This window comes from Moschus berezovskii, chromosome 26 (assembly GCF_049115385.1).
Source record: "Moschus berezovskii isolate FMDL1 chromosome 26, NW_MosBer_1.0, whole genome shotgun sequence".
In the NCBI taxonomy this organism is placed as follows: Eukaryota; Metazoa; Chordata; class Mammalia; order Artiodactyla; family Moschidae; genus Moschus; species Moschus berezovskii.
The window spans coordinates 30,443,251-30,454,614 of record NC_142485.1 but is presented as its reverse complement, the minus strand read 5'-3'; the positions used below and the strand labels follow the sequence as shown (position 1 = coordinate 30,454,614).

The 11,364-nt window shown below is 37.8% G+C and overlaps 1 protein-coding gene across 6 annotated transcripts in view; it reads left to right on the top strand.

Moving 5' to 3' along the window:
- Positions 1–159: 159 nt before the first annotated feature.
- Positions 160–11,364, top strand: part of PRIMPOL (primase and DNA directed polymerase) — a 46,183-nt gene continuing 34,978 nt past the window's right edge. For 3 of the 6 annotated variants that reach the window (XM_088832715.1, XM_088832714.1, XM_055416398.2), the window contains exons 1-4: positions 160–370; positions 6,110–6,348; positions 7,606–7,703; positions 8,885–9,014. In XM_088832715.1, the coding sequence (XP_088688841.1) occupies positions 6,169–6,348; positions 7,606–7,703; positions 8,885–9,014 (408 nt within the window). In that variant the 5' untranslated portion in view covers positions 160–370; positions 6,110–6,168. Of the gene's footprint in view, positions 371–1,168; positions 1,380–3,402; positions 3,452–4,484; positions 5,648–6,109; positions 6,349–7,605; positions 7,704–8,884; positions 9,015–11,364 lie in introns of those variants that run through there. The other 3 variants (XM_055416397.2, XM_088832713.1, XM_055416399.2) reach the window with 3 other exon arrangements.

Genomic DNA, 11,364 nt, shown 5'->3' with positions numbered 1-11,364 from the left:
CAGTTCAGCGCCGACACGTCCATCAGACCCCGACTCGCCCCTCCCCTCGCCCCGCCCGCCCGCGAGCCCCGCCCCTCAAGGCCCCGCCCCTCGCAGACCGCGCCCCGCCCGGCGACTCCGCCCCCTCACGGGTCGGGGGAGCTCCCGCGTCCCCGCGACGCTGCGCAAGCGGTTCCCGGCTGCCGCTTATTTGTGGTCCCAGTTCTGCGCTAGAAGACCGCCTCCTCAGAGGCTCGCGCGCTCCCCCACTTCCGGCTCCGGCCCAGTTCCCGCGCTCGGTTTGAAGGTTCCGTCCCGCCCCGGAGGCAGAGCTCGTGTCCAGCCAGCCGCAGAGGAGCCACGGGTTCCGCCCCCCGCGAAGGTTTTGGAGGTAAACGGAGGCCGGATCCCGGCGCAGAGAGCGAGACGTTACCCGCGGGCCTTCCGGGAGGGTGAACCGTCTCTTCCCGCCCTTTCTCACCGCCCCTTCCCCCGCCAGCCCGCCAGGCTCATCGTCCACGGGATTCTCCAGGCAGGAATACTGGAGCGGGTTGCCATGCCCTCCTCAAGGGGATCTTCCCGAGCCAGGGATCGAACCCAGGTCTCCCTCATTGCAGGCGGATTCTTTACCGTCTGAGCCACCAGGTTTACTTGCGTATCGATCAGGGCGATATTTTGTTTACTTCTGATTTCTGTGTATGGCTACCATTCCTTCAGTGCTTATCTGTGCTCTTACATTGTGGTAATGCCCTTTCAACAACCCCTGGAGGTAGGAATAACAGTTCGCACCTGGGCTTTAAAAGGTTGGTTTGCTCTCGGTAAGGGTTATGCAACTCAGATCCTAGGAAAAAAGCCTTTATGTCTCCCAGATTGAGAGAAGACCAGTCTTTGGCAGTCCCTTTCTTGCTGCATAAAACTGAAGACAGGACCTAATCCCAACCTGAACAGTGGTTGGCATGCAGTTATTTGTAAGAGGTAACTCGTGGACTAGCTTTTTTTAACCAGTCCCATCACCCCATAGTGAGGCTCAGGTCGCTCCCTGTGCTAAACTTTCGTATCAAAATGATGCTCCAGTTAAAGCAGTAGGAGTGAGTTTTGTGTAAATTACACTAATTTACTTAGTTTAGAGAAACTTTAGAGGAAAACAGTTGGCAATGTCTTCTCAGTTTTGAAATTTCTTTTTATAAAGGTGTCTCCCAGGTGTCAGAACTTGATCGGGGCCTCCAAGGGAAAGACTTCGGGGGAAGGTGGGCAGCGCTCCAGGTGGGGGAAATGTGCAGGAGTGAGCCGGATCTTGCAGGCAGTGGTCATTATGGTTCATTTGGAGAGAAGGCTGAATAACAAGACATCAAATGGGCAATGGTTTAGGACCAGATTTTGAAGAGTTTGGACTTACTGAGGTAAACTTGAGTATGTGTTAAGTGATGCTCTGAGTCATTAATGAGTGTCCCTAGGAAAAGTTATGTAAATAGTCTTTAAAATATTTTTTAAATTGGAGTATAGTTGAGGTACAGTGATAATTAGTTTCAGGTGTACAGCAAGAGTGATTCAGTTATGCATATATCATTCTTTGTCAGATTTTTTTTATTTCTAAGTTGTCACAGAATATTGAATAGAGTTCCCTGTGCTACTCAGAAGGTCCTTGTTGGTTTTCTGTCATCTATATAGTAATGTGTATATGTGTTAATCCCAAACTCCTGATTTATTCCTCCCACTTCTGCCACATTTCCCCTTTGTAACCATAATTGCAATATCTGTTTTGTAAATAAGTTCATTTGTATCATGTTTTAAAAAAACTTAGATTCCACATATGAGTGATATGGTAGGATATTTGTCTTTCTGTGTCTGACTTCATTTAGTTTGATAATCTCTAGATTCATCCCTGTTGCTGTAAATGGCCTTATTTCACTCTTTTTTATGGCTGAATAATATTTCCTTGTATGTGTGTACTGCATGTCTTTATCCATTCCTCTGTTGATGGACATTCAGGTTACTTCCATGTCTTGGCTACTGAAAATGGTTTTAAGGGTGATTAGTCTGGCAGAATTAGGCTGGTTGGTTGGGAAATCCTGTGAGCAGGGTAGAAAGGTTAAAGAGTCAGAAAAAAACAGTGTGCCATTGAATGTTTGCTTCCTTACAGGAGACTTTTGGGAAATTAAATTTGAGTTACTCTGTTCAAGCATAGACAAAACGATTGAAGGAAGGGGGAGAAAAGAAAAAGTCAATTAGTATACTTAATTATGTAGAGAGTATATTTCATCTGGGAAATAAGCTGAATTACTATAAATGAAGTTTTAGTCACCTACTTTATTATGAATACTATAGCAGTGGGAGAAATAGTATAAATGTATTACAAGAGACCCTGAAAGGAATGATATTAAGAAAATATTGCCAAGTACTAGAACATTACTAAATATTAGAACTGGAACATATATGTCAGAAAACACAAAATACTGTTGAAACTATTCTCAGGACAGAGGGAGAAGTTGTAGTTGGGGAATAGAAATTGACTTGTGATTAGACAAAAACTAGGAGAACTGGGCTGGAGAGAACCTTGGAAGGCAGGCCTCAGCTCTTCTGGTGTGGGTGTGTGTGTGTTCAGTTGTGTCAGACTCTCTACGGTCCCTCAGGCTAGCCCACCAGACTCCTCTGTCCATGGATTTTCCAGGCAAGAATACTGGAGTGCATTGTCATGCCCTTCTCCAGGGGATCTTCCTGACCCAGGGATCCAACCCTCTTCTCCTGCAATGCAGGCAGATTCTTTCCCACTAGCATGGAAGCCAGTAATCATGAAGCATGTACCGACTGTCCAGGTGGTACAGGGTCAACAGATGAGCAAGTCCAGCCATAATCCTAGGGAAACCAAGGCTACTTAGGTTGGTTTTCTGAGTCATCTCTACACCCCCATTCTCACTGCCCTCTCTCACTGCAGTTACTCTGAAAACACTCAGCCAGCCTTTTTCCAGCCTGACTACCTTAGTTATAAAATCGGTATCCAAAATGGTTAAACAACCTTTCCTGTGCAAATCTAGGAATTGAAAGAGTTCTTAAGCCTGCTGTTTTAAAATACAACAAATATTTTTCTTTGGGGCTTGGAAATTGTTACAAAAATAGTTATGGTCCCTGTGTGAAAAGGGGTTTTCATGTTTAATTACATACGTACAATAATAATAGTTTCCCCAGTTAAAAGCACTTCTTACGTGGTGATGTATTTTCCCAGGGTGTAGGGATAAGGAATATGAGTCCAAAACCAGAATGCCAGATGCTTTCCTGTTCTCTGCTTCCTCTGCTTTTGTCGTTCACCCCTGCTGCTTGAATAGTCGAAGCTCCAGTTGTCTTTCAACCCAGCTGTTACAATTTTAAAAGAACAGGAGGGCATAACGTATTTTGAACTTCTCTCTCTTTTTCTATTAACATGTACAGTTTCCTCAGTCTGCTGCTGCTAAGTCACTTCAGTCGTGTCCTCAGTCTCGTAAGTGTTAAATTGGTTTTCTATTGTGACCCTGACTTTCATATATACTTCTGTGGTCATCCTAACATTTTTACAAAACCAGAAAAAATTTTTCCTGATACTGTGTGAACATCCACATGGTTATTTCTAGGCAGTTATTTGTTAGATATGGAGAAGGCAATGGCAAGCCACTCCAGTACTATTGCCTGGAGAATCCCATGGATGGAGGAGCCTGGTGGGCTGCAGTCCATGGGGTCGCTGAGGGTCGGACGCGACTGAGCGACTTCACTTTCGCTTTTCACTTTCACACATTGGAGAAGGAAATGGCAACCCACTCCAGTGTTCTTGTCTGGAGAGTCCCAGGGATGGGGGAGCCTGGTGGGCTTCTGTCTGTGGGGTCGCACAGAGTCGGACACGACTGAAGTGACTTAGCAGTCAGTCCATATCTGATTGGATTCTGTATTTTCTTCATTATGTAATTGGTGGACTTTATTAAAGGTTAGTTTCATAAAGTCAGTTCTCAGCTAGGAGACTAGTTGTCTCCTAGCTGTCTAAATGGAGGTGACTTTTATCCGTGTGTGAAGCAGATTAAATTCATACTCAGAATCTATCTAGCAATAAGGAGCAGTATCACTTACATTGAAAAATTAACACAGTTGTATTAAAAATCACCCCATCTCTTCAATGAAATTGTATTCCTTTCCTAGGCATATCTATCATGAAATTTTATCTGTCATGAAAATTCTGTTTCTTGGTTTATAATTTTCATGTGGATTGAATCTAATTCAGAAAATGAAATTTCTTAGTCTGAGTCAAATTTGAAATCTATGGATAACATGCCTTTTTTTTTTTCCTGACAGTGTCATAATATTCCCACCCTCTCTTAATCTTCTAGGGCGATTCTGTTTTTCCTTCCAGAAAATATGTCATTTGCTTGTGAGTTTATGTCCTTGTAAAGTTTTCTGCTAGCATTCAAGAGTACATTTATCAACATAATAAACAAAGTCCTAGATATGTGTTGCCAAAGGAACATGGGGATTTTGCCTTCAAATGCTTTAGTATATGATACTGTGTCACTTAAGAGAAACTAATATATCTGTTTTGTGCACACATAAATTACAACATAGTTGAAACTAGTGAAGAAGGAAACTATTAGTTATTTCTATTTTTCTGTAAAAACTAGGCCAAAGCTTTCTGGCTTTAAAAACAATTCTTTGGGCAGTTCTTTGGATCTCTCACCTGAACTCACTTAGGCTTACTCAAGCATTGAGTTCAGTTGATGATTTAAGATGGCTTAACTCCCATATCTGATAGTTAGTGGTACTGGCTAACAGCTGGAGTACCTTGGTACCAGGAAAAAACTCTGTGAGGCTTGAGCTATAGCTTGAGGTTCTCAGAGCAAGACTCCAGGATCGCCAAATCCCATGCAAAAGCACTTATTAAAACCTCTACTTGCTTCCCATTTGTCGATGTGACCTTGGCCAAAACCAGTCACATGGCCAAGGCCAGAGTCTATACGGGTGTGGTCTTAGATGACAGCTCTTGATGGGAGGAATGCCAGAGAATTTGTCCCTGTTTTTTTCTCTACACTGTCAGCTTTTCCCCTCTTCTGAAAATCCTTTTTCCTTTGTAAGTAAACCATAATCCATCCCAAATTGGGAAAGTATTGCCTGACTCCCTTACCTTGGTATGGCTAACATGGAAGCTTTGTATTCAAACAAAAACATATGTCATTAGTAAATGGGTTAAAATGCAGTCATTTCAATTTACTAATCATGAAAATACAGTTATTAAATTAACAAAGACGAAGATGGATTTTGGGCTTCCCTGGTGGCTCAGATGATAAAGAATCTGCCTGCAGTACAGAGGACCTGGGTTTGAGCCCTGGGTCGGGAATATCCCCTGGAGAAGGAGCCTACCAACTTCAGTATTCTTGCCTGGAGAATTCCATGAACAGAGGAGCCTGGTGGGCTAAAGTCCCATAGGGTCTTTTTTAAAATTATGCTTATGATTACCATACATCCCAAACCAAAACTAGCCAATATTGTAATTTCTCATTCATACACTGGGTTATCCTCCCAACTAATAGCTGTTTGAGGAGAAAAGAACAGTGGGCCAAAAAGGAAGCGGGAGCTAAGAATTGTACCGTGGTGCCTTAGAAATGAATTCTGCACTAGGTAATAATAGCACAGGAATGCCACCCACCATCTGGGCCAGGTAGGTGGCACTTGATGTAACAAAATGGTTATAGTAAAAGCCATAGTGATGCAAAAAAAAAAAAACAAACCCCACATACTTACATGAAGTACTGTAATTTGAGAAACATTTTCATATTGCATGTGTCCTCAAGATAACTACCTAAAGATCATGTTGCTTCTCTTTCTGCAGCTGATTACAGTTTAGGGAACTTCAGGTCTCCTGCATTGCAGGTGAATTCTTTACCATCTGAGCCAGCAGGGAAGCCCGTAAACTTTATTAACAGTTCAGAACTGTAGCACTGTCAGATGAAAGAGGCAGGATCTAAAGGTTTCTGATATCCAGTCCTGTCCTTGTTTCACATTAAAACTTCATGCAAAACACGCTGTGAAGCAGACAGAGAAATAAGCAGAACTGAGTGTTGAAGCTTTACAAGACAAAATATAGTCTAAACACGGAAATTGACGTCCTTGTTTGTTTTAGCTGTAACTGATAGAAGTCGTACACGGGACAGGATTTGGTCTTCCCATACTCCTGATCCAATGAAGAGGAAATGGGAAGCAAAACTGAAGCAGATTGAAGATCGAGCATCCCATTATGAGAGGAAACCGTTGTCCTCCGTGTACAGACCGAGATTGTCCAAGCCAGAAGAACCACCTTCCGTTTGGAGACTGTTTCATCGGCAGACTCAGGCTTTCAATTTTGTTAAAAGCTGTAAAGAGGTAATTGTACTCATCTTTTTCTTTAGGGCTGCTATAATTTAAGATTTCCCAAAAAGACTCTGTTGTCTCTCTTCATTTCAGGCCACATATTTTACCAGAAGAGTTTAATTGCAGTCTTTTTATACTATTTAGGAAAAAATATCCCTATGAGTCATTAACCATTTACTTTATATTAATAATGAAAAAGGGTGACATATCTGGTGCCAAATAGTTTAAAAACTTTGTAATGACATGCAAATGAAGCTATGCTTAGAGGAAAAATTATTTTTCGTGGACTGAAAAATAATAATATGAATTTAAGAGTAAAACTAAAATAATACCCACAGAAATATCAGCAAAGAGAGTGAGTGGTGTGTGGGATTTTAAGGATGAAATTAGGGATCAGAGATTTGAATTTGAACAACAGCAAATGAAAATGTCTCAGATGTCATAGCTTAGCATTGATGAGCCCTAGGACTTAAATTATCCTACCAGAACACCCATGTTTTTCTCTTTCTTCTGTCCACTTTGTGTTTTGGAGTAGTAGAGTGGATTTCTCATAATTTCCAACACATTAGGAAAGTGGGAGGAAGTGCTTGCTACATGCTGGCCTTACAAAGGGGATGGTACTCAGAAATAAACAAGCAGCTGTATATCACATGTCGTTTGTTTATTGGGCACTGTTGGGAATATAAAGAAATATAATGAAAAGATGCATGTATCCAGCATAAATCCAGTATAAATGAAATATATTGTGATTCCACTCATTGATGATATATAAAAATATGCTAAAAGTTTTTAGGGAGGAGGACCTTCTTTACCTAGTAACTTGTTAAAGTTAAGCATTTTAAAACTTAAGCTTTTGAGATTAACATACAAATATATTTTTTAAGTGGTTCCCATATGTTTTTTTATGTTCTAGGGAATTAATTTTAGCCCAAATTATAGTAGTGTTCAGGTAGTTTTAAAAATTACATAAATTGTTAAGTAAAATTACAATAGGAAGTCAAATGATTACAAAATTTTTTTTTTTCTTTTTAGTCTGGATGTTCTAATTGTTTGCGCCTTAAACATGTATTACCTGAGTGACTAAATATAAGTAAAAACAAATAACTAGATTTTGACTGGCATTGATTTAGTAATTTTCTTATTTTTAATAATGCAAATGTTCCAGTTTTTGAAAATTTGAATGGTAAAATTCTATATGAACATTTAATAGCTATAGTTGATTTTGAATTTGCATTTTTACTAATTTTTGATATTTTTGATTTTATAAAGGAAGTTCATGTATTTGCTTTGGAATGCAAAGTGGGTGATGGACAGCGTATTTACCTTGTAACAACCTATGCTCAACTTTGGTTTTACTATAAATCCCGGTAAGTAGCTTTTAAAAGACAGCAGGTTGAAGTTACATTTCCTTCATCTGGAAATGCTTGTGAAGTTAAATCAGGCTGCCTGGGCTTTCATAGTTCTCAATCACCAGTTAGTTACTTCTTTACTATTAGAATTGAATTCTGAAGTTTCCTTGTCATAAGCAACACTGAATCTCAGCAGGTGCTAGGAGAGAAAAATTGTGTGTGTTTGAATTCCTGTACCACGTGATGATGCAATTCCCCCATCACTTTTTTTGTTCAAATTAGTATAAATGTTTTATTGGCATATAATATCACTAATCAGTTTATCAATCGATTCAGCATCTGTTCTTAATAACCCATATTAAAGTCATACATCTTTTTTCAAATTCCTCAAATGACACCTTTATTTTTAGTTAATTTTGATTTATGGATGCCTTTCAGTTTTGTCACCTGGACAGAGCCATGAATTCTGTCAATTTTTTCCATTTCTGGCACCTGTTGTAAAGATCTCTGCAAATAGATAAATCTGTATATATATCTTCCTCTGGCTAACTTCACACCTTTTTCTCCCCTGAGCATTCTTAACATTTAAGGCCAGGGCCAAACTCTGAGAGGAGAGTGGGCACATTATTTTTTATTGCTTCTTCTGTTTTACCTTTCCCTTCTTAAAGTCATACCCCTCTTGGTACCAGTGAGAATGAAATTGCAGATGTGAACACTGAAAGCTCCTTTAAGTCAGATGATTCAGAATGTATGTAAGCGGTTTTTAAAATATTCTTAATGAAAATGTGAAAGTTAAAAATTTTCCTTAAAAATTTTATGGACTTCCAAGTATATGTGATCCCGGGATCCCAGTTTGAGAAGTTCTCTTCTCAAACAAAATTTGCTTCATGGTAGTGTCAAAAGCAAATGTAAAAGTGATGTCTGATATCAGAGTCATCTGTGAATAAATAACAGTATGAAGTAAGACTGTATTTTCATTAAGTAGTGTTACAGATTGTGATTATTATATCTTGTTTGATGGAAACTCTTGATACTGTGATCCATAAACTTGGGGTCAACAGTTGTTCATTTTATCTTGTCTTCACTATGTCATATGTCATTAAATCACAGTTAATATGCTATCTTGAGATACAAGAGCAGCTTCTATGAATTAAAAAGAATGAGATATAAGCCTAACAATCTTGACTTATTCAATTCAGAAGAAATCTCTTACACTGCTATGAAGTCATTCCTGAAAATGCTGTGTGCAAGCTTTATTTTGATTTGGAATTTAACAAACTTGCCAATCCAGGAGCTGATGGGAAAAAGATGGTTGCATTACTCATCGAGGTAAATTTCAGACTCAGGTTTTTCTGCTTATATCTACTTGTATATCTTTCGTCATTCGGTCATTAAAAGAGTTAAACGAATCCAGCCCATGTAACATGTAGGTTCAGTGTTTCTCCTCCTTTTTCTTGTTACTGGTACTTTTGACTTTCATTTCTTAATAGCACTCCTCAGAGGAAACTTCTGAAAAGGAGGGAGTTTCAGTTTATGTCTGTATATTTCATAATATTACTCAATTAAAAACTGAGAAAAGTGGCAGTTTGGGAATTTTCTGTTGCTTATATATTCTTTTACATTACAGTTGATTCTGAATATCAAGTGAAGTAATTTTTACAGTAAAAATTGAGTTCTGAGATAAACTTCAAGAAAATTCGGATAAAACTAGCATGAGAATTTTTGAGCTGACAAATTTTGGGAACTATTCTTACATCTTCATCAGTGAGGAAGCTAAAGCCTAGAGAGACTTAATTCCAGTTCCAGGTCCAACAACTAATTACTGGCAAAACCTGGTCTGGAAACATAAGTATCATTTCTTTATTTTTAGCAGAGAGAAAAAGTGTAGTTCTAGTATTTATTTTTGATTTAGCAATGTCAACTAGGAAGTTAGTAATAAAAGGAATATGGGCTTGTGCAACTAAGCTCTATTAGGTTCATTTATAAAATCTTTTAAGATGGTTTTGGTTAAGGTGTACTATATTAACTATGATTTGGCCTCAGAGTAGGTATTAACATTAACTATTTTTTTGTTTTGGATGGTAACTGTAGATGACTCATAATGTTAGAAATTCATGCAAATTTAAATGTTTTTGATTAAGAATATCTGCTGATTATGATCGGTCTACGTGTCTTATTATAAGTCTATTTGAAAAAGATATGCAAACGCTGTTTAAAAAAAAAATCATGTTAGCTTTCTCCTGGCTTTGAAGCAAAAAAAGTACACATAAGTTCCCCTAGCCCTCCCAAAAAACAGCAAAAAAGTTATGTTTTTCTTAAGGTAGCCATTGGACTCTTAAAAATAAATTTAAATGTTTTATTTCATTATAGTTCTTATGTTTAATTTTTAACCTTAATTACATTTTAAATGATCAATAAACACTGACTCTCTTCTGATGTATGATATACACTTCTGCTACCTAAGGAAGAATTTATTAAGTGGTCTCTGGAGAACAAGGAATTAAGATTGAGATTTTCCACTGACACTTTAATACTGTTAAAAAAGAAGTACTTCATTGTATGAGAAACTAGAAACTTATTCCTAAAGGAATCAATAGTAGTGCAAATCCTATTTTTAATAATGATTAATAAACGTTGGTATGGCAAAGATCATGTAGGTATTTATCTTTTTTCCTTTTCATTCTTTACAATCTTACACAAATTAGTCTTGAACCACTAATCTTTTACATCAGCAAAAGCTGGAAAAAGTTGTAGAAATCTGAATTTAAAATTATACAGCATTTTTACTTAACACATTTACCATATTGGTAGAAAAATTATTAGGATTATTTTACTTATATATGATCTTTTAAATGATTATATTGAAATTAATTTCATTTATTGGTTACTTTGTAACAAGCTTAAAATCCAATAAGTACTTTTCCTTTAGAGTCTCTGTGAGGAGGTATAAGTTAGATTATCTGTTACAACAGACTGTTAATAAATAACTGGCTAGTCATAACTAGTGATAATATATAATGCCCTTTGATTCAGTAACTTAACTGACAGTTTCAGTAAGCAACTTCTACCTAATGGAGTGAATTCTGGTGCTTAAAGTGTTTTATAAAACTGTTGATAGGTAACATCGCTCAAATAATCATTTATTTTTAACGTCTGGATTTTACAATTTAAATATTTAAATAAATTAAAAACTTTAAAAATTGAGTTATAGTTGAGTTACTGTATTATGTTTCAGGTGTACAATATAGTTAATTAAAACTTTCCTAGATTATAGATTTTATTTAAAATTTAACTTGAAAAAGAGAACTTAAGGGAATTATGAGTATTTTTATTATCTCAGAATTACTACATTTATTCTGTAGAGCTCCAAAGTTCAAAACTCGACTTTATTAATTTATCAAAATCCTTTCAGTCTGTACTGTTGTCAGTGTGGCTGGGTATTGAGAGTGCAATGGTCAGCCCAAAGGGGCATGGTTTCTGCTTTCGTAGAGTTTATCGTGTAATGGAGGATAATAAGTTAGGGTAGATTTACTGCCATAATAAGGGCCTAAAACTAAAATAGCGTAAACAAGATAGAAAGTTATTTCTCTCTCATGTAGCACCTGGATGTGACTCCATTGTATTAGAGACAAGGCTTGTTGCTTTGCTGCTCCTAAGATGCCTTTATTTACATTGCCCA